This window comes from Mobula hypostoma, chromosome 9, assembly GCF_963921235.1.
Source record: "Mobula hypostoma chromosome 9, sMobHyp1.1, whole genome shotgun sequence".
Classification (NCBI taxonomy): Eukaryota; Metazoa; Chordata; class Chondrichthyes; order Myliobatiformes; family Myliobatidae; genus Mobula; species Mobula hypostoma.
This window is the reverse complement of record NC_086105.1, coordinates 87,444,190-87,471,556: the sequence shown is the minus strand read 5'-3', so window position 1 is coordinate 87,471,556 and position 27,367 is coordinate 87,444,190. Positions and strand designations below refer to the sequence as shown.

At 43.9% G+C, this 27,367-nt stretch overlaps 1 protein-coding gene across 1 annotated transcript in view; it reads right to left on the bottom strand.

Moving 5' to 3' along the window:
• atpaf2 (ATP synthase mitochondrial F1 complex assembly factor 2) overlaps positions 1 to 4,613 on the bottom strand; it is a 55,120-nt gene extending 50,507 nt beyond the window's left edge. Inside the window, exons 1-2 of the mRNA XM_063057361.1 lie at positions 4,440 to 4,613; positions 784 to 828 (exon numbers count right to left, since the gene is read on the bottom strand). Coding sequence (XP_062913431.1) covers positions 784 to 828; positions 4,440 to 4,530 — 136 coding nt within the window. The 5' untranslated portion in view covers positions 4,531 to 4,613. The remainder of the gene's footprint in view (positions 1 to 783; positions 829 to 4,439) is intronic.
• Between the last annotated feature and the right edge of the window lie 22,754 nt (positions 4,614 to 27,367).

The following is a 27,367-nucleotide window of genomic DNA, read 5'->3' as shown; positions in this document are numbered from 1 at the left end:
TTCACAAAAGACCTAATATCTATCAGCACCTACCACAACAGAAGCTGCATTTTCAGAGAGCTTTCACAACTTCAAGATTTCTCACAGTTTATTACATTTCTAATATTGCTGAAGTTTCAAGATTGAAAACAAAACAAACAGATTTAGAACAGCGTGCAAATTAAAGGGGAATTTCCACGGCAGGTTGTATAATTCTCAGGTAGCTGTTACCTATTATCCTCTTGATGTGTTTGATGGTGTTTTTATTGAAGAAACCATTACATTTTACAGCAGTAAGTTTTGACCAATGCACAGATGGTAGTTACGGTCCATCAAAAGTGGAAAGAGTAGAAATTCTGAGTACCAATCAACTGGGTTGCTTGATGCTTAAGGTTGGACTTTTTCAATGTCGTCAGAGCTGCATATACGCAATAACTGGATTACGCAAAAAAAAAACCCAGAAAATACTTCAAAAGCATAGATCAGGTAGCATCTGTGTCAGAAACAAAATGGATCATACCCTTGACTTACACTTGGAGATAGTGGAAAGTTTTTAAGGAGTTAGGAAATAAGTCACCAAAATGAAACCCAGTTTTGATCTTCCAGTCAATGGTCCAGCTAAATTTCAGGTCAATAATGACTGTTGAGCATGTCAGTATAGGGGCCCAGTGAAAATACTTCCACTGAACAGTTGTCGCCTGTGTTCTCTTTTTGAAAATAGTCAGCTTCTATGGAGTTGATGAACCAAAGAGAATAAAACTATTAAAATTTTTAGAAAATTATCTTGATTTACAAATATCTTACCTTCCCCTTGTGAAATGCTTACGTTCTCATAAAATTTCTTCCGTTCTACAAAAAAAAGACAAATTTTTTTTCTTATGAACAAAGTCTGCTGCAAACTTGTAAGAAACAGTTAGCAGTTAACTTCCACCCCCCCTCACTTCTTATCAAGGATCAACCTACTTCTGCCTTAAGAATATTTAAACCCTCCGTTTCTGTCATTGTTCGATGAAGTGGCCCAGAGCTTCAAAAGACAAATCCACCTCAGCTCTCCCCTAAGTTGGTGACACTGTATTTTTCAGCAGTGACCCCTGATCAGAAACAGGTTTGATATCACTAAATTCTATGATGTGAAGTTTGTTTTGCAGGAGCAACACAGTACAAAAACATATTATTACCAATGACAAAAATATATAAATTGCACAAAAAAGGAATAACAAGGCAGTGTTCATGAGCTTACATTCAGCCAGTCAAAACATCAGGGTTCTTATACTGCCTCTCACTCATCTAAACTCCAATGCATATAAGCCTGACCCATCTAACCTTTCAATGACAACTTGCTCATCCCAGGCATTAGTCTAGCTTTGTAGTCTAATTTTAGAAACAGAAGAATACCATTTAACCACTTGAACTGCTCCAACATGACTGATCTCTTACCTCAGTGCCACTTTTCTATATTAATCTCATACACTTGATATCCAAAAATGTACTGATCTCCACCCTGAATACACCCAGTAACTGAGCTTCTGATATAGTGAATTCCAACAATTTACTACCTTCAAGGTGAAGAGATAGCTTTTCATCAAGATCATGAATGACCACTTTCTGAACGTGAGACTGAGGGCTCCGGCTCCAAGTACACCAAAGCAGCAAAATATCCCGGTACGGAGACACTCTTTAATGTGGCAGCACTCTCTCTTGCCACAGGACAATCATCCCCCACCCCCAGTAATGAACCTGGTGAATCTTCCTCACTATTCCCTTTTTTAAAAAAATCAGCACTACCACTCTTCTTCCATTTGCCCATTTCTCCTACAAGTTAATTATCTTGGTACATCATATTCATTTTCCAATAGTGCTTCTGTAATGGCTATTATAGCCTCCCTTACCATTATCTAGTTTAAAGTATTAGTTACAGGCTATTTTATTTGATTTACATACAAGCAACAATGACTTACTGGGACTTTTCACTGTTCTGAACTCCGCTTCAGAGGAATATGGCAAGATCAGTTTGCTGAAGTAACAACAGTGTGACTTGTCACTTACAACAATGCAGAAAGACAATCAACATCGATCAGTTGCTCAATTAATTGTCTTAGCATCTTCAATCTTCCCCACAAATACAATCTTCATAATGATGCATTTAGTTATATGTTAAATACACAGGAAGTTATGTATAAACATGCCCCTTAGTAACATTATACAGATTAACATTTTATGAGTTTGTACAGCAAAATAAAACATAACTATGAATCATGCACAGTTCAGGAGACATTAAAAAAGCTATTAATACTAATTCCAACAAAGTATTTATAAATTTCCTTTCATAGATTCAAAGAACATTTAACTTTATCAAGTCTACATTTGACAAACACAACTGTCCAGATTAATTCCACTTTCTAGCTTTTCCTCCATAAATTATAGTAAATGAAGTAGCTTAAGTCAAGTCAAATTTACTTATATAGCACATTTAAAAAACAACCCACGTTGACTAAAGTGCTGTACAGATCAGAGCAGACAGCTGAAATCACAAATACAAGAAACACAGACATAACCAACAAGGCAAACAGCTTATAGGCACAAAAGAAACAACACAAGGGCCTAGGCACAAGCCAAAAATCAGCCACATCAGGAGAATTCAAACGCTAGTGAATAAAAGTAAGATTTGAGCCTGGATTTAAAAGAGTTGATGGAGGGGGCAGATCTGATAGGGAGGAGAATGCTGTTCCACAGTCTAGGGGCTACAATAGCAAAGGCACGGTCTCCCCTGAGCTTAAGTTTAGATCGCAGGACAGCCAGGAAACCCAAGTCAGCCGACCTGAGGGACCTGGAAGTAGAATAAGGGGTTAGAAGGTCTGTGATATAAGGGGGTACCAGCCCATTTAGGGCTTTATAAACAAACAGGAGAACCTTAAAATCAATTCTGAACCACAATGGCAGCCAGTGGAGGGAGGCCATTATAGGAGTAATATGGTCCCTCTTCCGGCACCTGTCAGGATCCTGGCTGCTGCGTTCTGGACCAGTTGCAGACGGGACAGGGACGACTGACTAATCGCAGTACACAGGGAATTGGAGTAGTCCAAGTGGGAGGAAATAAGGGCGTAGATGACTTTCTTGAGATCTTTGAAAGAGAGAAACTGCTTGATTTTGGCAATAGTACGAAGCTGGAAAAAAACTGGCTTTTACTACTGCATTAACTTGCTTGTCAAACTTAAAGGTGGAATCAAATATCACACCAAGGGATTTAACATGGGGTTTGACAAGGGTGGACAAGTTACCAAGACTGTTGGTAATCACTTTGATGGAGTCAAGGGGGCCAAATAGGACAACTTCAGACTTGCCTTCATTCAGCTGTAGGAAGTTTTGTGCCATCTACACTTTAAGTCCTCAAGGCAGTTCATGAGGCTGGCTAGATTTGACTGGTCGTTTGGTTTCACGGGGAGATAAAGCTGTGTGTCGTCAGCATAACAGTGGAAAGAAATGTCATATTTTTGAATGATTTGGCCGAGGGGAAGCATATATATATATATATATAGAGAGAGAGAGAGAGAGAGAGAGAGAGAGAGAGAGAGAGAGAAAAGAATGGGACTTAGGATGGAATCTTGTGGGACCCCGCAGGAAAGACTGGCTGAGGAGAAGAAAATTTGCCTATGTTGACAGAGAAGCTTCTATTTTTGAGGTAAGATATAAAGCAGTTCGAGGCAGTGCCATCAACACCAGGCCCGTACTGGTATTTTAAATGTGATTATATTTTCTACTTATCAATGCCAGGCAGCTAATTTCATATTTCTACTGTGCTCTGGTGGAAAAGCTTTAAGAGAAACATAGACAGCAGAACACCTGTGAATCATTCGTCTTCTAGCCTGATCCGCTATTTAATTTGATCATGTCTAATCCACTACTTCAATACTGTTACTAAATACAAAAGACAACCAATCAATGCCGTCTATGTTTAGAAATTACTTCAAGCTCCTTAGAGTTATGAGCTTTCTGCTATCCCGCAACTTCTGGAGTTCCCAAAACCGTTTACAGTCAAAGGATTGCTTGTTTTAATATTAAGGTTGACCCCCATCCCAAGATTTGTAAGAGGTATCTGGAGATAACGGATGCCTGGTTAATACAACTGAAATGAGTGTTTAAAATGTTAGCCAATATACACACACCACGATCCTAATGACAGCAATGCATTAATAACACACTAATTTTACTATCATGCTTATTAAAGAATATAGTGGCCAAAACGCTCGAGAGAACACGCCCATCCTTTCTGAAGAACATGCTGTGGGATATTCTACATCCACCTCTCGGATACTACAAAAACGCCTCAGCCACAGTGGAAAGACAACACAGTTTGCGTCCAACCACTCAGAATGGAACCTGAACTCCAAAACCATGTACCAAGAGATGCTCGGCCCATTTCTTAGTCCTGTTTTATGCACCAGATCATCACTGCCGCTCACCTGCTGCCAGGTATCGTCGCCTGCACTCCACTCTGCAAACAAGCCCGAATCTGAGGGCGGCCGGAGCCCGGGCCCAGCAGCGAGCCAACATCCTCGCTGTAAGTATCAATATCTCTCACATCAATCACATCCCCTCCTGGGCGCCGCCATTTTCCCCACCTTTCACCTCCACAATCAAACACCGCCCATTTCGTCATCACGCAATTGAATGACATTTCTGTTATCCAATCACAGCACAACCTTTCGGTATCCATCACACCCTCAGGGAGGCGGGATATTTTCCAGCCCTTTTTGTAATATGTTGTGTTTTAATCGGGAATAGAAAGAGAGTAATGTCCCTCATTTAGATGTCCAGTTGTTATTTTTGGTGTGGCTGCTGTACCCTGTAAACCCAAGAGGTGCTGGGAGCCGGGGTCTTGTGTTTTACTAAGTGTGCTGAAGGATGGGTCAGGTCATGTCGCCACTGAACTGAACCGTACAGTTAGGTTGCCAACTATCTCACTCCCAAATAAGGGACAAAAGGTGGCGTGCCGCGGCGGTGTGGGTATGGTGTAGGCCGGGATGGAGTGACTGAGGGGGCTGGCAGCTAGCAGATGGTAACAGGGGCCGAGAGAGAGAGAGAGAAAACAACAACCCTGACTAGGTAAACAAATCCAATATATGAACCATGTATACATATCTTCAGTGTTATATATGAAATGTAACACCAAACTATAACAGAGCATAATCTGACTACCAGTCAGACATGAAATAACACCAAATTACCCTATCTGTATGTGCCTATAGAGTAGACATATAGTCACTTCCTGGCTTTGCTTCATCTCTCCCCTCCAAGTTTCATCTATTGCCTGGTGTTTCTCTCTCCCCTCCCCCCACCTTTCAAATCTACTCCTCAGTTTTTTTTCTCCAGTCCTGCTGAAGGGTTTCAGCCCAAAATGTCAACTGTACCTTTTTCCACAGATGCTGCCTGGCCTGCTGAGTTCTTCGAGCATTTTGTGTGTGTGGCTCAGATTTCCAGCATCTGCAGACTTTCTCTTGTTTGTGATTTGATCCACGCTTTCTATGCTCACTTTGACCTATAAACATAGAAGCTCCCACATCCCTCGATGATCCTATGATTTCAGTCTCTGAAGCTGACATGCGAGCAGCCCTCAGGAGGGTGAACTGAGGAAAAGCATCCAGCCCAAATGGGGTAGAAGGCCAAGTAATAAAGACCTGTGCTGATCAACTGGTCAGAGTGCTCACTGAGATCTTTAACCTCTGGCTTCGGCAGTCTGAGGTACCCACCTGCTTCAATATACTGGTGCCCATAAAGAGTGTGCTAACCGGCCTCAATGACGATCACCCAGCTGCACTTACATCCACAGTGATGAAGTATTCTGAGAGGTTGGTGATGAAACATATCAACTCCTGCCTGAAAAGTGACTGAGTTCTGCTCCAGTTTCCCTACCAGAGCAGCAGATCCACGGTTGATGCCATTACATTGGCTCTTCACTCAACCCTGGAACATCTGGACAGCAAAGACATCAGGATGCTCTTTATGGACTACAGCTCAGCATTCTATATCATCATCCCCAAAAAACTAATCAATAAGCTCCAAGACCTTGGTTCAATACCTCCTTGTGCAATTGGATCCTGTATTTCTTCACTTGCAGACCTCAGTCAGTTTAGATTGGCAACCACATCTCCTCCATGATCTCCATCAGCACAGGTACACCATAAGGCTGTGTGCTTAGCCCCTGCTCTACTCTCTTTACACTTATGACTGTGAGGCTAAGCACAACTCCAATGCCATATTCACATTTGCTGATGACACCACTGTCATTGGCCGAATCAAAGATGGTGATGAATCAGCATATAGGAGGGAGATTGAAAATCTGTCAGAGTGGTGCCACAACAATAACCTCATTCTCAAAGTCAGCAAGACCAAGGAGCTGATGATAAACTTATGAGAAGCAAACCAGAGGTCCAGGAGCCAGTCCTCATCAGAAGGTTGGAGGTGGAGAGGGTTAGTAACTTTAAAGTCCTAGGTGTTACTATTTCAGATGATCTGTCTTGGACCCAGCACAAAAGTGCATTTACAAAGAAAGCACAGCGTCGCCTCTACTTCCTTAAGAGCTTGTGGATAATCAGCATGTCATCTAAAACTTTGACAAACTTCTATAAATATGTAGTGCAGAGTATACTGACTGGCTGCATCACAGCCTGGTATGGAAACACCAATGCTCTTGAATGGAAAAGCCTACAAAAAGCCCATCATGGGTAAGGGCCTCTCAACCAGTGAGCCATCTACATGATACACTGTCACGAGAAAGCAGCATCCATCATCAGGGTCCTCCACCACCAAGGTCACGCTCTCTTCTCATGCTGCCGTCAGGAAGAAGGTACAAGAGCCTCAGGATTCACACCATCTGGTTCAGGAACACTTATTACCCCTCAACCAACAGGCTCTTGAACCTAACGGGATAACTTCACTCAACTTCACTTACTCCATCATCGAAATGTTCCGACGATCAATGGACTTACTTTCAAGGACTCTTCACCTCATGTTCTCAATATTTATTGTTTATTTACTCATTATTATTTCTTCTTTTTGTATTTGTACTGTTTGTTGTCTTCTGCACTTTGGTTGAACATCCTGGTTGGGTGGTCTTTCATTGATTCCGTTATGGTTAATATTCTAAAGATTAATTGAGTATGTCCTCAAGAAAATGAATCTCATGATTGTATAATTACTTTGATAATAAAGTTTACTTCAAACTTTGAACTTTAAGTTACAGCCTTCCAATCACAACCCTCAACCATCACAATCTGCCATCTATCCCCATGGTAATTTCAGATCCAGTTTGCCAAACTGCCATGGTTTCAATGTTGTTACCCTTACTGCTATCCACATAGACACACTTGGACACCAACTCAAAAACTTCAGGCAGGATATCCCCTTCAATACACACAAAATGCTGGATGAACTCAGCAGGCCAGGCAGCATCTATGAAAAATAGTACAGTCGATGTATCGGGCTGAGACCCTTCATCAGGACGTCCTTTCAGCAAAGCTATGCTGACTTTCCTGCCTCTCCAAGCAGAATTGTCCTCATATAATATTTTCAAATCATAATTCTCTCCATGCAGATTTATCCCCATATAGTACTTTCAAATAATGTCTCTACTACTAATATTAAACTCACTGGCTTGTAATTGCTGTCCACCAATGTTAGACTCACTGCTTTCTAATCATATGGCACCTCATCAGTGGACAGATAATATCTGAAAATTTCTATCAGAGCCCCAGCAATCTCCTCCCTTCCTCTCCTTAGAAGACTGAAATAAGTCTCACTGGGCCATTCAGATTTTTTCATGTTTAGGTCCAGTAAAATATCCAACATATCCTCCTTTTTTAATCATAATTGTTATCATATTTCACCAGTCCTCTCCCAGAATTATCCAATTACAGTGTCATTGAGGAAAAAGGAAAGATGATGGACCCTATTGAATGGCGCATCAAACAGGCTGTCAAAGTCATCTGGCATTGTGCTTTGTCACTGGAACTTTCAAACAAGTATCAAGACCTTTGATAGAAGGTGATGAGATCGGTCTGCCTGTCACACAAACCAAGAGTCAGCACTAGCACACATTGCCACTTAGACCAACATCCAACTATTTCTGAAGCATCAGCCTGCCATGGAGTTCTGGAAAGAGAATCAGTTACAGTACTGTGCAAAAGATTTCAAAAAATACTGTTCAAAAATTTTTTGATGAGGTTACTAGGAAAGTTGATGAGGGTAAAGTGGTGGATGTTGTCTATATGGACTTAGGTAAGGCCTTTGACAAGGTTCCACACGGAAGGTTAGTTAGGAAGGTTCAATTGTTAGGTATTAATATTGAAGTAGTAAAATGGATTCAACAGTGGCTGGATGGGAGACGCCAGAGAGTAGAGGTGGATAGCTGTTTGTCAGGTTGGAGGCCAGTAACTGGTGGTGTGCCTCAGGGATCTGTACTGGGTCCAATGTTGTTTGTCATATACATTAATGATCTGGATGTTGGGGTGGTAAATTGGATTAGTAAGTATGCAGATGATACTAAGCTAGGTGGCGTTGTGGATAATGAAGTAAGTTTTCAAAGCTTGCAGAGAGATTTAGACCACTTAGAAGAGTGGGCTGAAAGATGGCAGATGGAGTTTAATGCTGATAAGTGTGAGGTGCTACATTTTGGTAGGACTCATCAAAATAGGACATACATGGTAAATTGTAGGGCATTGAAGAATGCAGTAGAACAGAGGGATCTAGGAATAATGTTCCCTGAAGGTGGAATCTCATGTGGATAGGGTGGTGAAGAAAGCTTTTGGTGTGCTGACCTTTATAAATCAGAGCATTGAGTATAGGAGTTGGGATGTAATGTTAAAATTGTACAAGGCATTGGTAAGGCCAAATTTGGAGTATTGTGTACAGTTTTGGTCACCGAATTATAGGAAAGATGTCAACAAAATAGAGAGAGTACAGAGAGGATTTACTAGAATGTTACTTGGGTTTCAGCATCTGAGTTACAGGGGAAGGTTGAACAAGTTGGGTCTTTATTCTTTGGAGCATAAAAGGTTGAGGAGGGACTTGATAGAGGTATTTAAAATTATTAGGGGGATAGATAGAGTTGACGTGGATAGGCTTTTTTCATTGAAAGTAGGGGAGATTCAAACAAGAGGACGTGAGTTGAGAGTTAGGGGGCAAAAGTTTAGCAGTAATACGAGGGGGAACTTCTTTATTCAGAAAGTGGTAGCTGTGTAGAACGAGCTTCCAGTAGAAGTGGTAGAGGCAGGCTCCATATTGTCATTTAAAGTAAACTTGGATAGCTATATGGACAGGAAAGGAATGGAGGGTTATGGGCTGAGTGCAGGTCGGTGGGACTAGGTGAGAGAAAGCATTCAGCACAGACTAGAAGGGCTGAGATGGCCTGTTTCCGTGCTGTAATTGTTATATGGTTATATGAAAGACTTGGCCATATATATATAGCTAGGGTGCACAGTACTGGTGTAATTTTATGTATTGCACTGTACTGCTGCCAGAAAAAAAACACAGATTTCAGTGAGTGAAATGTGAGTGATGATAAACTTGATTCTGATGTGGGTCTCTATTGTGGATTGAGAGTGGGAAGGGGGCAGGGAGAGGGGAATCATGGTTGGGAAAAGGGGAAGGGAGAGGGGAGGGAGTAGGAAGCACCAGATAGACATTGTGTAATGATCAATAAACTAACTGTTTAGAATCAAGTTACCTGGCCTAGTGTCTCAGGGCAGGTGTGTCTGCACCTGTACCACCGCCCCCCCCCCACCCTGGCACTCCTTTTCTGCCACCTGACCCTACACTTACTGCGGCACCACCTGACCCTACACTTCCTGCGGTGCAACCTGTCCCTACACTTCCTGTGGTGCTCCATCCTCGCCTCTGATCTGGGCCGACATTTATGTGCCACTCGGCATGTAACTTATTAGCTTGTTTATTTCAGCTTTTTTTCTTAAAGATGTGCTGGGTGCGTTCTGACTGCCGCTGCACCACTGCATTCTTCGCGGCTCGGTATCGGTCCGCAGCCCGGAGGCTGGGGACCACTGATCTACTGCACATGGACTGAAAATGGCAACGCGTGAATCTACGGCACACGGACTGATGGTGTTGGCCTCAAGTTGACAGGGCAGGTGACAAAATTATCTGGAACACTGGATGATTCCTTTTCAGGCTATTTACTGACGTCCACAAGCCCACATACCCTGAACGCAACAATGTTGGGTCGTAGACTAAGCAGTGCTGCAGGGAAACGGGTGATGCTGGGTAGGGGAGACCAAAGCAGGTGAGGAGTATAAGACTAATTTACTCTCTCACCTAAGACTGGACCTTCCTCTGCAAGCTCATACTGTCCCATTGCCCACAGCATTTCCTCGGAGACCTGTCAATTTGTCCAGCCACTGTCCTAAGAAGCTTACGTTCAGCAACACGCTCGCTGAAGAAATTGCACAAAGGGGTAGCGTGGGTGAGGTATCATGGAGCTGGAGAATGAGGGAGGTCTTAGGGAGGACTTCAGAGAAGGAAAAGGTAAAGATGATGAAAAGTAGATAGATGAAGGAAAAAGAGGGATGGAGGGGGGTCCTAATGCGGGGACCCAGCTCCAAGATGAAAGAAAGTATGGAGGAGAGTATGAGCTGGGGGAAAGTATTTCAAGAAAATTGGGAGGGGGACATGGACTATGGGAGCATGGAAGAAATAAATAACTCAAGGATGGAGAAGATTGATGGAGTGAAAAGTCAAGGAAAGGATGGGAGAACGTAGGGTGGTCAGGATCAAAGGGGAGGCAATGGACAAGTGAACAATGTTTGGCCACGTCTTTTGGACTGTGTACATGCATATCTACATGTCCACATCTGCATTCTTGTTAATGTACCTTCAGCAGAACATGATCTCTAGTAGGCTTGAACCCTCTTGCCTTTGGATCAAGACCATGTAGATACATGAAAATTGGTGTTGTTGTGAATACCTTACATTGTAGGTAAGTTGGAAAGTTGGTGATCAGCATGTTCCTCAGTTTATCAAAATGAAAGACCACATGACAGTCTGTACTGACTATGCCATGACTTTTGGTCTGACTATTACCTCATCCACTCTGCAACTCCAGCAACTTTGTCCCGAGATAATGAGGGCAACAGAAAAGTTACCTTGAGAAAAAGAAACTGATCTGGAAGTACCTGAAATCCAGGTCCAACAGTAAACCTGCTGCCTAAAGAATAGATGGTGAGTGGATGAATTCAGGAGATCCATGGTAACATGCAAAGATTCTTCTGTGCTGTCAGAACCAGCCATGCCCAACTAACCCAAGATCCAAGAAAGAAATGTATTTATCAAAATTATAACCAATTAACATTCTGTGGAAGAAACACGTCAAAAAGTGATTAGTCTGCTCTGGACATTGATGTCCCTGATTCTATTCTACAGCAAACTATTTTGTCCAGCCTTGTCACAATACCTAATCAAAAAGAATCATAAAAAGCATAGGCTAAATTATAACAAAAAATGCCCCAGGACTAAAACTTTACAGAGATGAATTTCAATAACAAATATCACAACCTCATCTGATTGCAGTAACAACAGGGGTCCTCCTTTCTGTTATCATGGAAAATTAATCACCAAGGTCCTCCTCAAATGCTTCTCTCCAGTGGCCGAAGAGCTGCTCCCAAAGACACAGTGTACTGCCGCTGATCTAAAAGCAGAGTGCATGTGACTTTCACCAAATGGCAGAAAGAGAAATTCAGGCCGCAAAATTAACCACCATACATGCTCTATGTTTGAGCTTCCAGAAGCGTTTGATGGCATCAGATGAAAAGCCTAAAGACAAGAAGATGTAAGAGCAGAATTAGACTATTCTATCATGACTAATTTATTTTCCCCTTCAACACAATTCTCCTGCCTTGTCCAGGTAACCTTTTACACCCGTACATTTCAAGAAACCTCCTAATAACTTGGGCTCCATGGCCATTCATAGCAATGAATTCCACAGATTGACCAAGCTCTGGCTAAAGAAATTCCTTCTCACCTTTCTTCTAAAGGGATGTCCTCATATTCTGAGGTATCATCTGGTGTCTACATCCTCCAACTTCCATAAACTAGGCAGAATTCAGTTTAAAAATTAATCTAAGACACTGCCATCTGTATAATGACTTGTAAAGTTCATAGAACAGTGAACAGTACAGTACAGGAACAGGCCCTTTGGCTTGCAACGTTGTGCCAAACCAGCCAAAAAATAAATTTTTAAAAAACCCAAAACGAGTCCCTCTTCCCGCACAAATCCCATATCCCTCCATCTTCCTCATATTCATGTGCATATCTAAATGTCTCTTAAAGGCCTCTAATGTATTTGCCTCTACCACCATACCAACAGGCATCCACCACCCACCGAGTGAAAAACTTACCCCTCACATCCCCCTTGAACCTAACCCCTCTCACTATCAATGCATGCCCTCCGATATTAGACATTTCTACCCTTGGGAAAAGATACTCCCTGTCTACTCCATCTATGCCTGTCATAATCTTGTAAACCTTTGTCAGTTCTCTCCTCAGTCTCCGCCGCTCCAAAGAAAACAGCACACTTGTGTAGCCTCTCATGATAGCACATGCCTTCTAAACCAGGCATCATCCTGGTAAATCTCTTCTATACCATCTCCAAAGCCTCAACATCCTCCCTACAGTGGGGCGACCAGAACTATATGCAATACTCCAGATGTGGCCTAACCAGAGTTTTATAAAGTTGTAACAAGACCTCTTGACGTTTGAACTCAATGCCTCGGCTAATAAAAGCAAGCATTGCATAAGCCGCCTTAACCACCTATCGACCTGTGTAGCCACTTTCATGGAGCTATGAACTTGGACCCAAAATCTCTCTGCTCAGCAGCACGGTTAAAGGTCTTACCCTTAACATTGTACTGTCTCCTTGCATTTAACCTAACAAGGTGCAACATGTCACATTTATCTGGGTCAAACTCCATCTGCCATTTCTCTGCCCATATCCACAACTGATCTATTTCAGGCTGTATTTTTGCCAGTTATCTACACTATCCACAACTCTACCAATCTTGGTATCATCCACAAATTTACCAACCCACACATCTGTATTTTCATCCAGGTCATTTATATACATCACATACAGGAAAGATCCCACCACAGATCCCTGCTGAACACCTCTAACTACTCCAGCTTGAATAAGTCCCTTCAACCACTACTCTCTGTCTTCTATGTGCAAGCCATTTCTGAATCCAAATAGCCAATTTGCTGTGGACCCCATGTATCCAAGTCTTCTGGATTAGCCTCCAATGAGGGACTTTGTCAAACGCCTTATTAAAATCCACGTAGACAACATCCACTGCTCTACCTTCATCAATTGCTCTCATCACCTTGTCAAAAAACTCAATCAAGTTGGTAAGGCACGACCTGCCCTGCACAAATTCAGCCTGACTCTCCCTAACTAGGCCATGGGTTTCCAAATGCTCATATGAGATGATCAACTGACATGACACTCACTGGTTTACAGTTCTCAAGATTTCCCCTTGTTTCCTTCTTAAATAGAGTTACAACATTAGCCAGTCACCAGTTGTCCAGGAGCTTGACTGTGCCATAAGAGGTCTTGAAAATATTGGTCAGGGGCCCAGCAATCTCGTCTCTTGTCTCCCTCAATAATCTGGGGTAAATTCTATCAGGCCCTGGGGACTTATCCACCTTAATACTCATTAGGAAACCCAACACTTCCTCCTTGACCTCTAAACACCCAAACATATTTATACACTCAGCACTGATCTCCTGGTCCTCCATATCCTTTTCTTTGGTAAATACTGAAGCAAAGTACTCATTCAGTATCTCACTCGCATTATCCACATCTAAGCAGATGTTCCCCCCTTTATGTCTCCCCTGAGTGCAGTCGTGATATTGTCCCTGATTAGTAGTGCAACTCCACCTCCCACCCCTCCCTCCCCCGCTCCTTCATCTCCTTCTCAATCTTTTCTAAAACTTTGAAAACTTGGAACATTAATCACCCATTCCTGCCACTCTCAACTAAGTTTGAGTAATGGCAACAACATCATAGTTTCATGTACTGATCCATGTTCTAAGTTCATCAACTTTACCCATAATACTCCTCGCATTAAAATACACATTATACAAACCATCATACCTGTTATTTCAATTTTGCCGATCAATACTTTTCCTTACATCTACCTTCATATCTGATCCTTCCCTTAGTGGCCTAGTGCGCCGGTTCTCAGTCCCCTGCAGCCCTAGTTTAAACACTCAAGGGCAGGATATTTGTTCGCCTCCAATTCAGGTGCAACCCGTCCCTCTTGCACAGGTCACCCCTTCTACAGAAAAGGTTCCAATATTCCAGGAACTTGAAACCCTACCCCCTGCACCATTTCCTCAGCCACTAATCCATCTGTGCTATCATCCCATTCCTACCTGCACTGACCTGTGGCACTGGGATTAATCCGGAGATCCTTCACTCCAGCTTCTTTCCTAACTCTATATACTAACCGTGAAGGACCTCTTCCCTTTTTTGCCTCTGTCATTGGTGCCAATATACACCACAAACACTGGCTGTTCCCCCTCCCCTTGAGAATATCCTACAGTCACTCCGATACATCCTGGACCCAGCACCCTGGAGGTAACACACCATCCTGGTGTTTCTTTTGTGGCCACAGGATCTCCTGTCTGTCCCCCTAACTATCAAATCTCCTATTACTACTACACTGCCTGACTTTACCCTTCCCTGCTGAGACTCCGAGCCGGCCACAGTGCCACCAGCCTGAATGTTACTGCAGTGCCCTGGTGGGGGGTCCCCTCCCCAGCAGTATACTTGTTGCTGAGGAGAGTGTCCACAGGGGAGCCCTACGCTGACTGCTTAATCCTCTACCTCTCCTGGTGGTCACCCATCTGCTGTCTGAAGACGGAACTCTGGGTGTGACCACCTCTTCAAAAGTCTCATCTATAATGTCCTCAGCCTCGCAGTACATTCTTCATCTAACGTTCACTAATCTCCATTTACTCCCAGAAACCTGAAACTCTGTCATTTAGATTTCACCTTTCAACCTATTTGCCCATTGTTTCTGTAATAGATTAGATTATGAGGACACTCAGTCCTCGTTTATTGTCATTTAGAAATGCATGCATGCAGTAAGAAATGATACAATGTTCCTCCAGAGAGATATCACAGAAAAAACAGGAGAAACCAAAGACTAACACTGACAAGACCACATAATTATAACATGTAGTTAAAGCAGTGCAAAGCAATACCATAACTTGATAAAGAGCAGACCATGGGAACAGTAAAAAAAAGTCTCAAATTTCCGATCGACTCCCAATAGTCCCTGATAGCAGGCGGCAGAAGGAGATAAAGCTCCATAAAGCTGCCATAAAGCTCCAGGCGCCGACAGCTGTCGATGCATCGGAAGCACCCGACCACAGCCGACTCTGAGTCCGTCCGAAAACTTGAAGCTTCCAACCAGCCCTTCGACACCAAGCACCGAGCACCATCTCTGCCAACCGCTTTGATCCTGACCCGGCTGCCGAGCAACAAGCAAAGCCGAGGATTCGGGGCCTTCCCCTCCGGAGATAATAGATACAAAATGCCAGAGGAATGCAGCATCCATGGAGAGGAACAAAGTGAGTGCACAACATAATTTTGAATTTGGTGGCCTAGAGAAATTTGGCTTCTTATTATGTTTGTGACATGATGGCATATACTTCCATGATCTTAACCAAATAGCCCACAAAAGACCCAATCTCACTGCAGACTGGTGACAAGCAAGGCAAGATTGTCACTATAGTTGCGTATTTAATATTTCAGTAATATTTGAGTAATCTTGTAAATATGTTGTTAAGCATTTTTGTTTGTTTAAATAATTAATTATGGATTACTTGTAAAAATAAGTGAATTGCATACATAATGATGCCACCATGTGACATGTACACACCTCACTTTAAGTAAAAAACAAAGTACACGACTGATTTCCCGACTCTCTTACTTTCCTTTGAAGTAGTTTAATGCTTTGAAGTTACAAAACATAACAGTCGTGATGAGGTATTTGTACCGAGCTGGCTTCCAACATGTTAAAGTGGAGCGAGACGTTCAAGTTTTAAAAAAGTGCAGTGAGGAGTGGTCAAGTAAAAAAAAAAGCAGCACAGCATGTGCAGAGACAGTCGAGATTAAGAAAAAGGGCAGGAAATGGAAGAATTCATGGATTCATAAACAGTAAGCACTCAGTGATAATAGTCATAAAAAAAACGAGCAGAAATAAGTAGCTATATCTGAAAGATTGATGCTTTTAATTACACAACAGATAACTGGATTTTATATACTGAGCAAATTGAACAGTATTTTGAATGTAACCTTTAGGTTCAGCCAGCATGTGTTTGTCTAGGGGAAGACAGCCTCTGGCCCAGCCAAACTGAGAAATCTTGTTTGTGTGGATGCTGCGTGATGTGCTGCCCAGTTACTAATCCGAACCGCAAAATATCAGACAGTACTCCATATGCAAATAAACAATTAAGCTTTATAAATCTTAATCTGACTATAGGGTTAATAAAGTAAATAAAAAGAAAAAGGTCCCATTTTAATGAAACAGTCTAATGTTCACATTGGAGCTCACGAATTTGTCCTTTCATTCCCCATCGACCTCCTCCGAGCATCGCTGACTGTCAGACCCTTGCCTCGAGCCCACTCTGTCCGCCAGTCTACCAACTCTTTCCATCCACATCTTCTCTCTTCATCTCTCACTGACAAGAGACCACGAAATCCCTGCTCCCAGCCCCACAAGAAAGAACAACATCCTTCTCATTGGACGGCACACATTCCATAGCCCCCGTTATCTCTAGTCATAACCCAAACATTGCTGCTACAGAGAAACCATTACATTAGCAGTGAAACCTTACAGAGCATTACACTCTCCCCCCACCAAATTTAGTCATGTCCTCATGACGTTGAGATAATTCGCCAACCCTTTCTGCAAAACATAAAGGCCAATCCAGGTGTAAAAGGCAGTGACAAAACTCCCCAAAACACGCTCTGTCCCCCCAGTGCTACATAGGCCAGCCTTTGCGGTGGTCTTCTAATTCTCTGAGACCTCCGTTCCCCTTTACCTAACTCTTGAGGTTCAGACACGACTGGGGATACTTCTGGTCTACCTGGCGATGCTTCCCCAGCCTATCACTTGTGCCCACCTGCAACTCAGACCCCTCTGCCCGTGGCCAAACCCCACTTCATCCCTTGCAGGGTCCCGCTGCAACCCAGGCTGTCCCCCCACTTCACCTGACTCAGCGGAATAAGGACTGGAAGTCTCTTCCTCAATCAATGGGGAGTTAGCAAAAGGCATCATATACCACACATCCAGGTCCTCATCCTCCAAATCAGTATTCCTCTCAGGGGTGGGGGCCGGCCTAACCTCGCCTGCTGTGGGCCCTGCAGTTGCTCCGCGTTTCCACAGAGTCCTTTTACTCGGTGTAGGCTCCAAGTTGGGCTCTGGGTCTACCTGCACCTCTTGTCCCAGAGGCAGAAGGTGGTTCTGACGGAGAATCTCAACAGGCCCATTCCCCTCCTCTGGTTTCACCCAGAAAACTGGTAGGCCTGGCATCTGACTCTCCACCACATTGCGCGTAGCCGCCCAGCAGTCAGCCAACTTATGTTTCCCAGGCAGCCCCAAGTTTCTTATGAGGACCCTGTCTCATGGCGAGGTTTATTAATTATTGTACTACCCTGCACTGTTTTGTGCACTTTATGTAGTCCTGTGCAGGTCTGTAGTCTAGTGCAGTTTTTATGTTGTTTTACGTAGTCTAGTGTAGCCTTGTGCTGTCTCACATAGTCTAGTGTAGTTTTGTGTTGTTTCATGTAGCACCATGGTCCTGGAGAAACGTTGTTTCGTTTTTACTGTGTACTGTACCAGCAGCTTATGGTCGAAATGACAATAAACTTGACTTGTCTTGAGTTGGGAGAACCTCACCTTTTGATCGTACCTTCTCTTATTCCCTTGATTCTGCTGGGCAGCTGCAACCCCAGATAATTCATAAGCCCTTTTCAGATCTCATCTCATGACAGACACATGCTTCAGATAAGTCTTTGGTGTAAGTCACCCTCATCAGTACCAAAACAAAGGTCAATGGGCAACATCACCTCGCGCCCAAACATCAGATAATGTGGCGAGTACCCAGTTGTGTCATTTTGAGTACAGTTGTAACTGTGAACCAGATTTCCAATATATTGACTCCACCTGCTCTTCTTGCTGATCTCCAGGGTCCCGAGCATGTCTAGCAAGGTCTGATTAAACCTCTCGGGCTGGGGATCACTCTGTGGGTGATAGGGTGTGGTCCTCGACTTCTTGACTCCAAGCGTGCCCAGTAATTGATGGATGAGTCTGCTCTCGAAATCCTGTCCCTGATCACTATGTATCCACCTGGGAAGGCCATAATAAATGAAATACTTCTCCCATAACACTTTGGCCACTGTGGACCCCCTCTGGTCCTTGGTAGGGAAAGCCTGCGCATATCTGGTGTAGTGATCCATGATGACTAAAACATTTGCTGTGCTGCTGGCATCGGGTTCTATTGACAGGAAATCCACACACACCAGGTCCAGGGGCCCCGCACTCTGCAGGTAGGACAAGGGAGCTGCCCGCGTAGGCAGCGCCTTCTACCGTATGCATCGAATGCACAACCTGCAGTATTCTTCAACTTCAGACTTCATTCGGGGCCAGTAAAATCAGTCTCTGAGCAATCCACAGGTCTTTTCCACTCCCAAATTTCCAGAATCATCATAAAGTGACTTCAACACAACCCTCTGAAACTTCTCCGGCAGAACCAGCTGGGAACGCCGAGGTCAGTCCGGGGGTGATGTGACCCGGTATCAAGTATGGCTTTAGCATAAATACCCTCTGTCCATCGCAGCACACTGGAGCATGGTCCCACTAAGCTTTCTGGAACAGGGTCTTTTGCTTTCTGTTGTTCCTTGGTATATCGCTGAGAACGTGTTCCCCCAGAGACACCAGGCCGTCCCCTCACTGGGTCTCCACTGTTTTCCCAACGACACTCTCTCTCTCTGCTTAGGTACTCGGGGGCTCACTCTCCTTCTCGCGTGAATCCAGCTGCTAGCCACCTACCGCATTGTTCATCCTTTTAGGGGATCCGCGCCCCCCCCCATCAGCTCCATCATATGGGGGTCACACCCACTGATAACAACCGAGACATCTGAGTTCTCAACTCTGCCACAATCTCCTCTACCGCTCTCCAGGGCAGGCTATCTGTGGTCACTTCACCGCAGGGGACCACTACCGAGGAATGTTTCCTGCTGATGGACTAATGGGGCCTTCCGGCGCCTCCTCCTATACCTCTCTGATCAGCTCAACAAAAGAATGTCAGAGACTCCAAGCGATCAGGTCCTGGGACTGGGCACCCTTGGCTATCTGGTCCATTCTTAACTGATCACCTCAGCTGCCTGAATAACCCCTCTGTGCTGTAAGCAATTTAGCTGCCTCTCTGGCCTAAAGATGTAAGCAGAAAGCTTCTCCCCCTTCTCCTGATGCATGTTCTGAAACCCCGCCATGAGCTCCAGTGGGCTTCCCGTCGTACCGTGCTAAAGGGATTAGGATTCATAGACAAGAGGGGGAGAAAGGGAGGGGCTATTTGGCTGTTGATGGCCATCATTAAACAACAACACAAGACAATCTCTCAGAAAGAAGAGGAAATAAGGAATCTTAGACAGAAGGAGGAGGTACTGGCTCAGTCAGTGCCAGTCTAGGCAGGAGAGATGGAGGAAAAGAGTGTCGACATCACCTGTCACTTGGCTAAGGTCCAGCAGCAGAGAGCAGCCCAAGGAGCTAATTGGCAACCAGACCCAATGAAGGTCTGAGCTCTTATCTTACAGGGAGGTGACCCGGACATCTGAGATAGCGATATTGGTTTGATGGAGAGGATCAGGAGGAGGGAGTGAAAAGTTGTCCTCCTCTCTATGCCTACCAGCCCTTGAAAGCATGACCCAAAGTTCAAAGTAAATATATTATCAAAGTAAGTTACCACATATAACCCTGAGATTCATTTTCTTGCAGGCATTTGCAGTAAATACAAGAACTACAATGACAGCCATCCAGTGTGCAAAAGGTAACAAACTGAGCAAATACAAAAAGAAAAAAGGAAATAATAACACAAATAGATAGATAGATAAATAAATACATAAATAAATAAATAAGCAATAAATATTGAGAACATGAGGTAAAGAGTCCTTAAAAGTGAGTCCAGAGATTATGGGAACATTTCAACGACGAGGAACCATAGAACCATAGAACATTACAGCACAGAAACAGGCCTTTTGGCCCTTCTTGACTGTGCCAAACCATTTTTCTGCCTAGTCCCACTGACCTGCACCTGGACCATATCCCTCCATACACCTTTCAACAATGTACCTGTCCAGGTTTTTCTTAAGTGTTAAAAGTGAGCCTGCATTTACCACTTCATCTGGCAGCTTATTCTACACTCCCACCACTCTCTGTGTGAAGAAGCCTCCAACTAATGTTCCCTTTAAACTTTTCCCCCTTCACCCTTAACCCATGTCCTCTGGTTTTTTTCTCCCCTAGCCTCAGTGGAAAAAGCCTAATTGCATTCACTCTATCTATACCCATCATAATTGTATATACCTCTATCAAATCTCCCCTCATTCTTCTACACTCCAGGGAATAAAGTTCTAACCTATTCAACCTTTCTCTGTAACTGAGTTTCTCAAGTCCCAGCAACATCCTTGTAAACCTTCTCTGCACTCTTTCAACCTTATTAATATCCTTCCTGTAATTTGGTGACCAAAACTGAACACAATACTCCAGATTCGGCCTCACCAATGTCTTATACAACCTCATCATGACATTCCAACTCTTATACTCAATACTTTGATTAATAAAGGCCAATGTACCAAAAGCTCTCTTTACGACCCTATTACCTGTGACGCCACTTTTAGGGAATTTTGTATTTGTATTCCCAGATCCCTCTGTTCCACTGCATTCCTCAGTGCCCTACCATTTACCTTGTATGTTCTACCTTCGTTTGTCCTTCCAAAATGTAATACCTCACACTTGTCCGTATTAAACTCCATCGGCCATTTTTCAGCCCATTTTTCCAGCTGGTCCAAATCTCTCTGCAAGCTTTGAAAACCTTCCTCACTGTCCACTACACCTCCAATCTTTGTATCATCAGCAAATTTGCTGATCCAATTTACCACATTATCATCCAGATCATTGATACAGATGACAAATAACAATGGACCCAGCAGTGATCCCTGTGGCACACCACTAGTCACAGGCCTCCACTCAGAGAAGCAATTCTCTACTACCACTCTCTGGCTTCTTCCGTTGAGCCAATGTCTAATCTAATTTACCACCTCTCCATGTATACCTAGCGACTGAATCTTCCTAACTAACCTCCCATGCGGGACCTTGTCAAAGGCCTTACTGAAGTCCATATAGACAACATTCACTGCCTTAACTTCGCAAACAACAGGAATTCTGCAGATGCTGGAAATTCAAGCAACACACATAAAAGTTGCTGGTGAACGCAGCAGGCCAGGCAGCAACTTTTATGTGTGCTGCCTTACCTTCGTCCACTTTACTGGTAACCTCCTCAAACAACTCTAATAGATTGGTTAAACATGACCTTCCACGCATGAAGCCATGTTGACTCTCCCTAATAAGTCCCTGTCTATCCAAATAGTTGTAGATCCTATCTTTTAGTACTCCTTCCAATAAATTACCTACTACCAACGTCAAATTTACCGGCCTATAATTTCCCGGATTACTTTTAGAGCCTTTTTTAAATAACGGAACAACATGAGCTATCCTCCAATCCTCCGGCACCTCACCCGTAGACACTGACATTTTAAATATATCTGCCAGAGCCCCTGCAATTTCAACACTAGTCTCCTTCAAGGTCCAAGGGAATACCCTGTCAGGTCCTGGGGATTTATCTACTCTGATTTGCCTCAAGATAGCAAGCACCTCCTCCTCTTCAATCTGTATAGGTTCCATGACCTCACTACTTGTTTGCCTTATTTCCAGAGACTCCATGCCAGTTTCCTTAGTAAATATAGACACAAAAAAACCATTTAAGATCTCCTCCATTTCTTTTGGTTCCATACATAGCTGACCACTCTGATCTTCAAGAGGACTAATTTTATCCCTTACTATCCTTTTGCTCTTAATATCCCTGTAGAAGCTCTTTGGATTACCCTTCACTTTGACTGCCAAAGCATGTCTTCTTTTAGCCCTCCTGATTTCTTTCTTAAGTATTTTTTTGCACTTTTTATACTGCTCAAGCACCTTATTTGCTCCCTGTTTCCTATATATGTCATACATCTCTCTCTTCCTCTTTATCAGAGTTCCAATATCCCTTGAGAACCAAGGTTCCTTATTCTTATTCACTTTGCCTTTAATCCTGGCAGGAACATACAAAGTCTGCACTCTCAAAATTTCTCCTTTGAAGGCCTCCCACTTACCAATCACATCCTTGCCAGAGAACAACATGTCCCAATCCACGCTTTTCAGATCCTTTCTCATTTCTTCAAATTTGGCCTTATTCCAGTTTAGAACCTCAACCCGAGGACCAGATCTATCTTTATCCATGATCAAGTTGAAACTAATTGTGTTATGATCACTGGAACCAAAGTGTTCCCCTACACACACTTCCGTCACCTGTCCTAACTCATTCCCTAATAGGAGATCTAATATTGCTTCCTCTCTAGTTGGTACCTCTATATATTGATTTAGAAAACTTTCCTGAACACATTTTACAAACTCTAACCCATCTAGACCTTTAACAGTATGGGAGTCCCAATCAATATGTGGAAAATTAAAATCCCCTGCTATCACAACTTTATGTTTCCTGCAGTTGTCTGCTATCTCTCTGCAGATTTGCTCCTCCAATTCTCGCTGACTATTGGGTGGTCTATAATACAACCCCATTAATGTGGTCATACCTTTCCTGTTTCTCAGCTCCACCCATATGGCCTCGGTAGACAAGTCCTCTAATCTGTCCTGCCTGAGCACTGCTGTAACATCTTCTCTGACTAGCAATGCCACCCCCCCCCCAACCCTTCATTCCTCTGCCTCTATCACGTCTGAAACATCGGAACCCTGGAACATTAAGCTGCCAGTCCTGCCCCTCCTGTAGCCAAGTTTCACTAATGGTTATAATAATCGTAATTCCATGTGTCAATCCATGCCCTCAGCTCAACAGCCTTCCCCACAATACTCCTTACATTGAAATAGACACACCTCAGAAGATTTTTACCACCACACACAGCCCTTCTATTTGTGACTTTGCATGAACTTTTAACATCATTTATTTTCACCCCTGCTCCACTATCTGCTCTGGCAATCTGGTTCCCATCCTCCTGCAAATCTAGTTTAAACCCTCCCTAAAAGCACTAACAAACCTCCCAGCAATGATACTGGTCCCCTTGTGGTTCACATGTAACCCGTCTCTCCTGTATGGGTCCCACCTGCCCCAACGTGAATTTGAGTGAAGTTATTCCTACTGGTTCAAAAGCTTGATGGTTGAGGGGTAACAATTGTTCCTGAACCTGATGGTGTGGGTCCTGAGGCTCTTGTAACTTCTACCTGATGTCAGCTATAAGAGAGCATGACATGGGCGATGGGAGCACTTGATGACAGATGCTGCTTTCCTTTGATCGCACTCCTTGTAGATGTGCTCAATAGTGGTGGGGGGGGGGCGGATTTACCTGTGATGGACTGGGCCATATCCATTACTTTGTCAAAGGTTTCCACCATTCAAGGGCACTGGTGTTCCCATATCGGGCTGTGATGCAACCAGTCAATATACTCTCCAACACACATGCTGAATCTTTGCAAACTTCTAAGAAAGTAGAAGTGTTGTAATTAAGTACTGGACCCAGAACAGATCCTCTGAAATCTTCGCATTGAAGAATTTAAAGTTACTGACCCTCTCCATCTCTGATCCTCTGATGATCACTGGCTCATGGATCACTGGTTTCCCTCTCCTGAAGTCTACCATCAGCTCCTTGGTCTTGCTGACATTGAGTGAGAGGTTGTTGCTGTGGCACCACCCAGCTAGAGTTTCAATCTCCCTCCTATGTATATGATTATTCATGACCACCTTTGATTCAGGTCATGACAGCGATATCATCAGCACTGGAGTTATGCTTAGCCTCACAGTCGCATGTATAAAGATTGTTGAAGAGGTGTTTTTGTCAATTTGAACTGACTTGGGTCTTCAAGTGAGGAAATCCAGGATCCAATTGCACAAGGGCTTATTGAGGCCAAGGTGTTGAAGCTTATTGATTAACTCTGAGGGGAAGATAGTATTGAATGCCGATCTGTAGTCAATGAGGAGCAGCCTGATGCATACATCTTCATCATTCAGATGTTCCGGGTTTGAATGAAAAGCAAATGAAATAGAACCTGCTGTGAACCTTTTGTAATGGTAGACAAGTTGCTTCTCAGGCAGGAGTTGATATGTTTCATCACCAGCCTCTGAAAGCGTTTCACCACAGTGGTTGTGAATGCTACTGGACGATAGTCATTCAGATAGGTTACATAGAACATACGAGTGCACAGCACAGAACAGGTCATTCAGCCCACAATGTTATGTTGAACTAGCTAAAAAGCAAATCAAATACACCCAAACACTAATCCCTTCATCCTACTTACATTCTATCTAAACGTCTGTTAAAAGCCTCCAATGTATTTGCCTCTGCTACCATCATACCAGGCAGTGCATTCCAGGCATCCACCACTCTGAGTGAAAAGCTTAACCCTCACATCCCGCTTAAACCTACCTCCTCTTCTTAGGCACAGGTGTAATTGAAGCCTCAGACTGCCAAAGTGAGAGGTTAAAGATACTGGTGAGCACTCCAGCCAGTTGATCAGCACAGTTCTTTAATAGTCAGCCTGGTACCCCACCTGGGCTGGATGATTTCCATGGGTTCACGCTCCTGAAGGATGCTCAGAGACTGAAATCACAGGGTCATCGGGGACTGTGGGGGATTGTGCCATGTTTTGACGCTCAAAGCGAGCGTGAAAGGCATTGAGTTTATCTGGGAGCAAAGCCTTGTTGTCACCTATGTCACTTCATTTTGTTTTGTAGGAGGTGATGGCATTCAACATCTGCTACAGATGTTGAGCATCCTTCAGTGATTCAAGTTTAGTCTGGAATTGCCACTTCGCATGTGAGATGATTTCCGGAGATGATACCTGGACCTCTTGTATTTTACTTGGTCACCAGATTTGAATGTCATTGATCTGGCCCTCAGCAGATTGCGGATCTCATGGTTCACCTCTGGTTGGGCAAGGCTGAATGATTTTTGGGGACACACTCGTCTATGACTGTGTTTAGAAGGTCTGTGACAACTGTGCTGTGTTCATTCAAATCCTCTGATGAGTCCTTGAACATGGCCCAGTCCACTGACTCCAGGCAATCCCAGAGTTGCTCTTTTGCCTCCCGTGACCACTTCTGTTGTCCTTGTCTCTGGAGCCTTGCTCTTTAGCCTCTGCTGTATAAAGGTAGGAGGAAAAGGGAAAGGAGTGAGGGTCCTCCATGCTGGCAGACCTGGTGGCCATAACCCTGCCCCTATGTGAGGTAACAGGCCGGTGTGAAAATACACCAACTCCTGGACCATGGCGAATGAGATGGTCTTATGGATACACCAATAGCATGGGCAAAACTGGGAGATACAGGGACCGGTCCTTTGGAGGCAATCCCATTGGAAAAATATATGGAATGACACCCAGCAGCAGATCACTGTCTATCATGTAGATGCCCAATTCATGGGATGCAGAGGAAGATTGGGGTTGTTTGGCTGTGTGGGCACATTAGAAGAGCAGGCATCTAGGCATAAAAGGAGTTAGGAGGTGGACAAAGCCCCGAGGGGCGGTGCTGACATGTGAAGAAGTCAAAACAATGGCAGAGTTTGCCCAACATGCCAGCAGGTGAAGCCAAGGGGATAGCCACCAGGCCCTTGGAGACGAATCCAGAGAGGCAGAGTGGCAAGTCAGATTTGGCTGCCGGAGAAGAGGGGAGATTATGGCATTGGTATATTTAAGGCAGAGATTGATAGGTTCTTGATAATCAGGGCATCAAAGGTTACGGGGAAAAGGCAGAAGAATGGGGTTGAGGAGGATGATAAACCAGTTATGATGGAATGGCAGAGCAGATTTGATGGGAAGAATGGTCTAACTCTGCTCCCCTGGCTTGTGAGGGTCATGTTTTTTGACTTCTCCAGTGCGTTCAACACCATTCGCCCTGCTCTGCTGGGGGAGAATCTGATAGCAATGCAGATGGATGCTTTCCTGGTGTCATGGATTCTTGATTACCTGACTGGCAGACCACAGTACGTGTGCTTGCAACAGAGTGATCAGCAGCACTGGGGCTCCACAGGGGACTGTCCTGTCTCCCTTTCTCTTCACCATTTACACCTCGGACTTCAACTACTGCACAGAGTCTCGTCATCTTCAGAAGTTTTCGGATGACTCTGCCATAGTTGGATGCATCAGCAAGGGAGATGAGGCTGAGTACAGGGCTACTGTAGGAAACTTTGTCACATGGTGTGAGCAGAATTATCTGCAGCTTAATGTGAAAAAGATTAAGGAACTGGTGGTAGACCTGAGGAGAGCTAAGGTACTGGTGACCCCTGTTTCCATCCAGGGGGTCAGTGTGGACATGGTGGAGGATTACAAATATCTGGGGATACGAATTGACAATAAACTGGACTGGTCAAAGAACACTGAGGCTGTCTACAAGAAGGGTCAGAGCCGTCTCTATTTCCTGAGGAGACTGAGGTCCTTTAACATCTGCCGGACAATGCTGAGGATGTTCTACGAGTCTGTGGTGGCCAGTGCTATCATGTTTGCTGTTGTGTGCTGGGGCAGCAAGCTGAGGGTAGCAGACACCAACAGAATCAACAAACTCATTCGTAAGGCCAGTGATGTTGTGGGGATGGAACTGGACTCTCTCACGGTGGTGTTTGAAAAGAGGATGCTGTCTAAGTTGCATGCCATCTTGGCCAATGTCTCCCATCCACTACATAATGTACTGGGTGGGCACAGGAGTACATTCCGCCAGAGACTCATTCTACCGAGATGCAGCACTGAGCGTCATAGGAAGTCATTCCTGCCTGTGGCCATCAAACTTTACAACTCCTCCCTTGGAGGGTCAGACATCCTGAGCCAATAGGCTGGTCCTGGACTTATTTCATAATTTACTGGCATAATTTACATATTACTATTTAACTATTAATGGTTCTATTACTATTTATTATTTATGGAGCAACTGTAACGAAAACCAATTTCTCCCGGGATTAATAAAGTATGACTATGACTATGATGGTCAATATGTTTTCAGGAGAACAGGG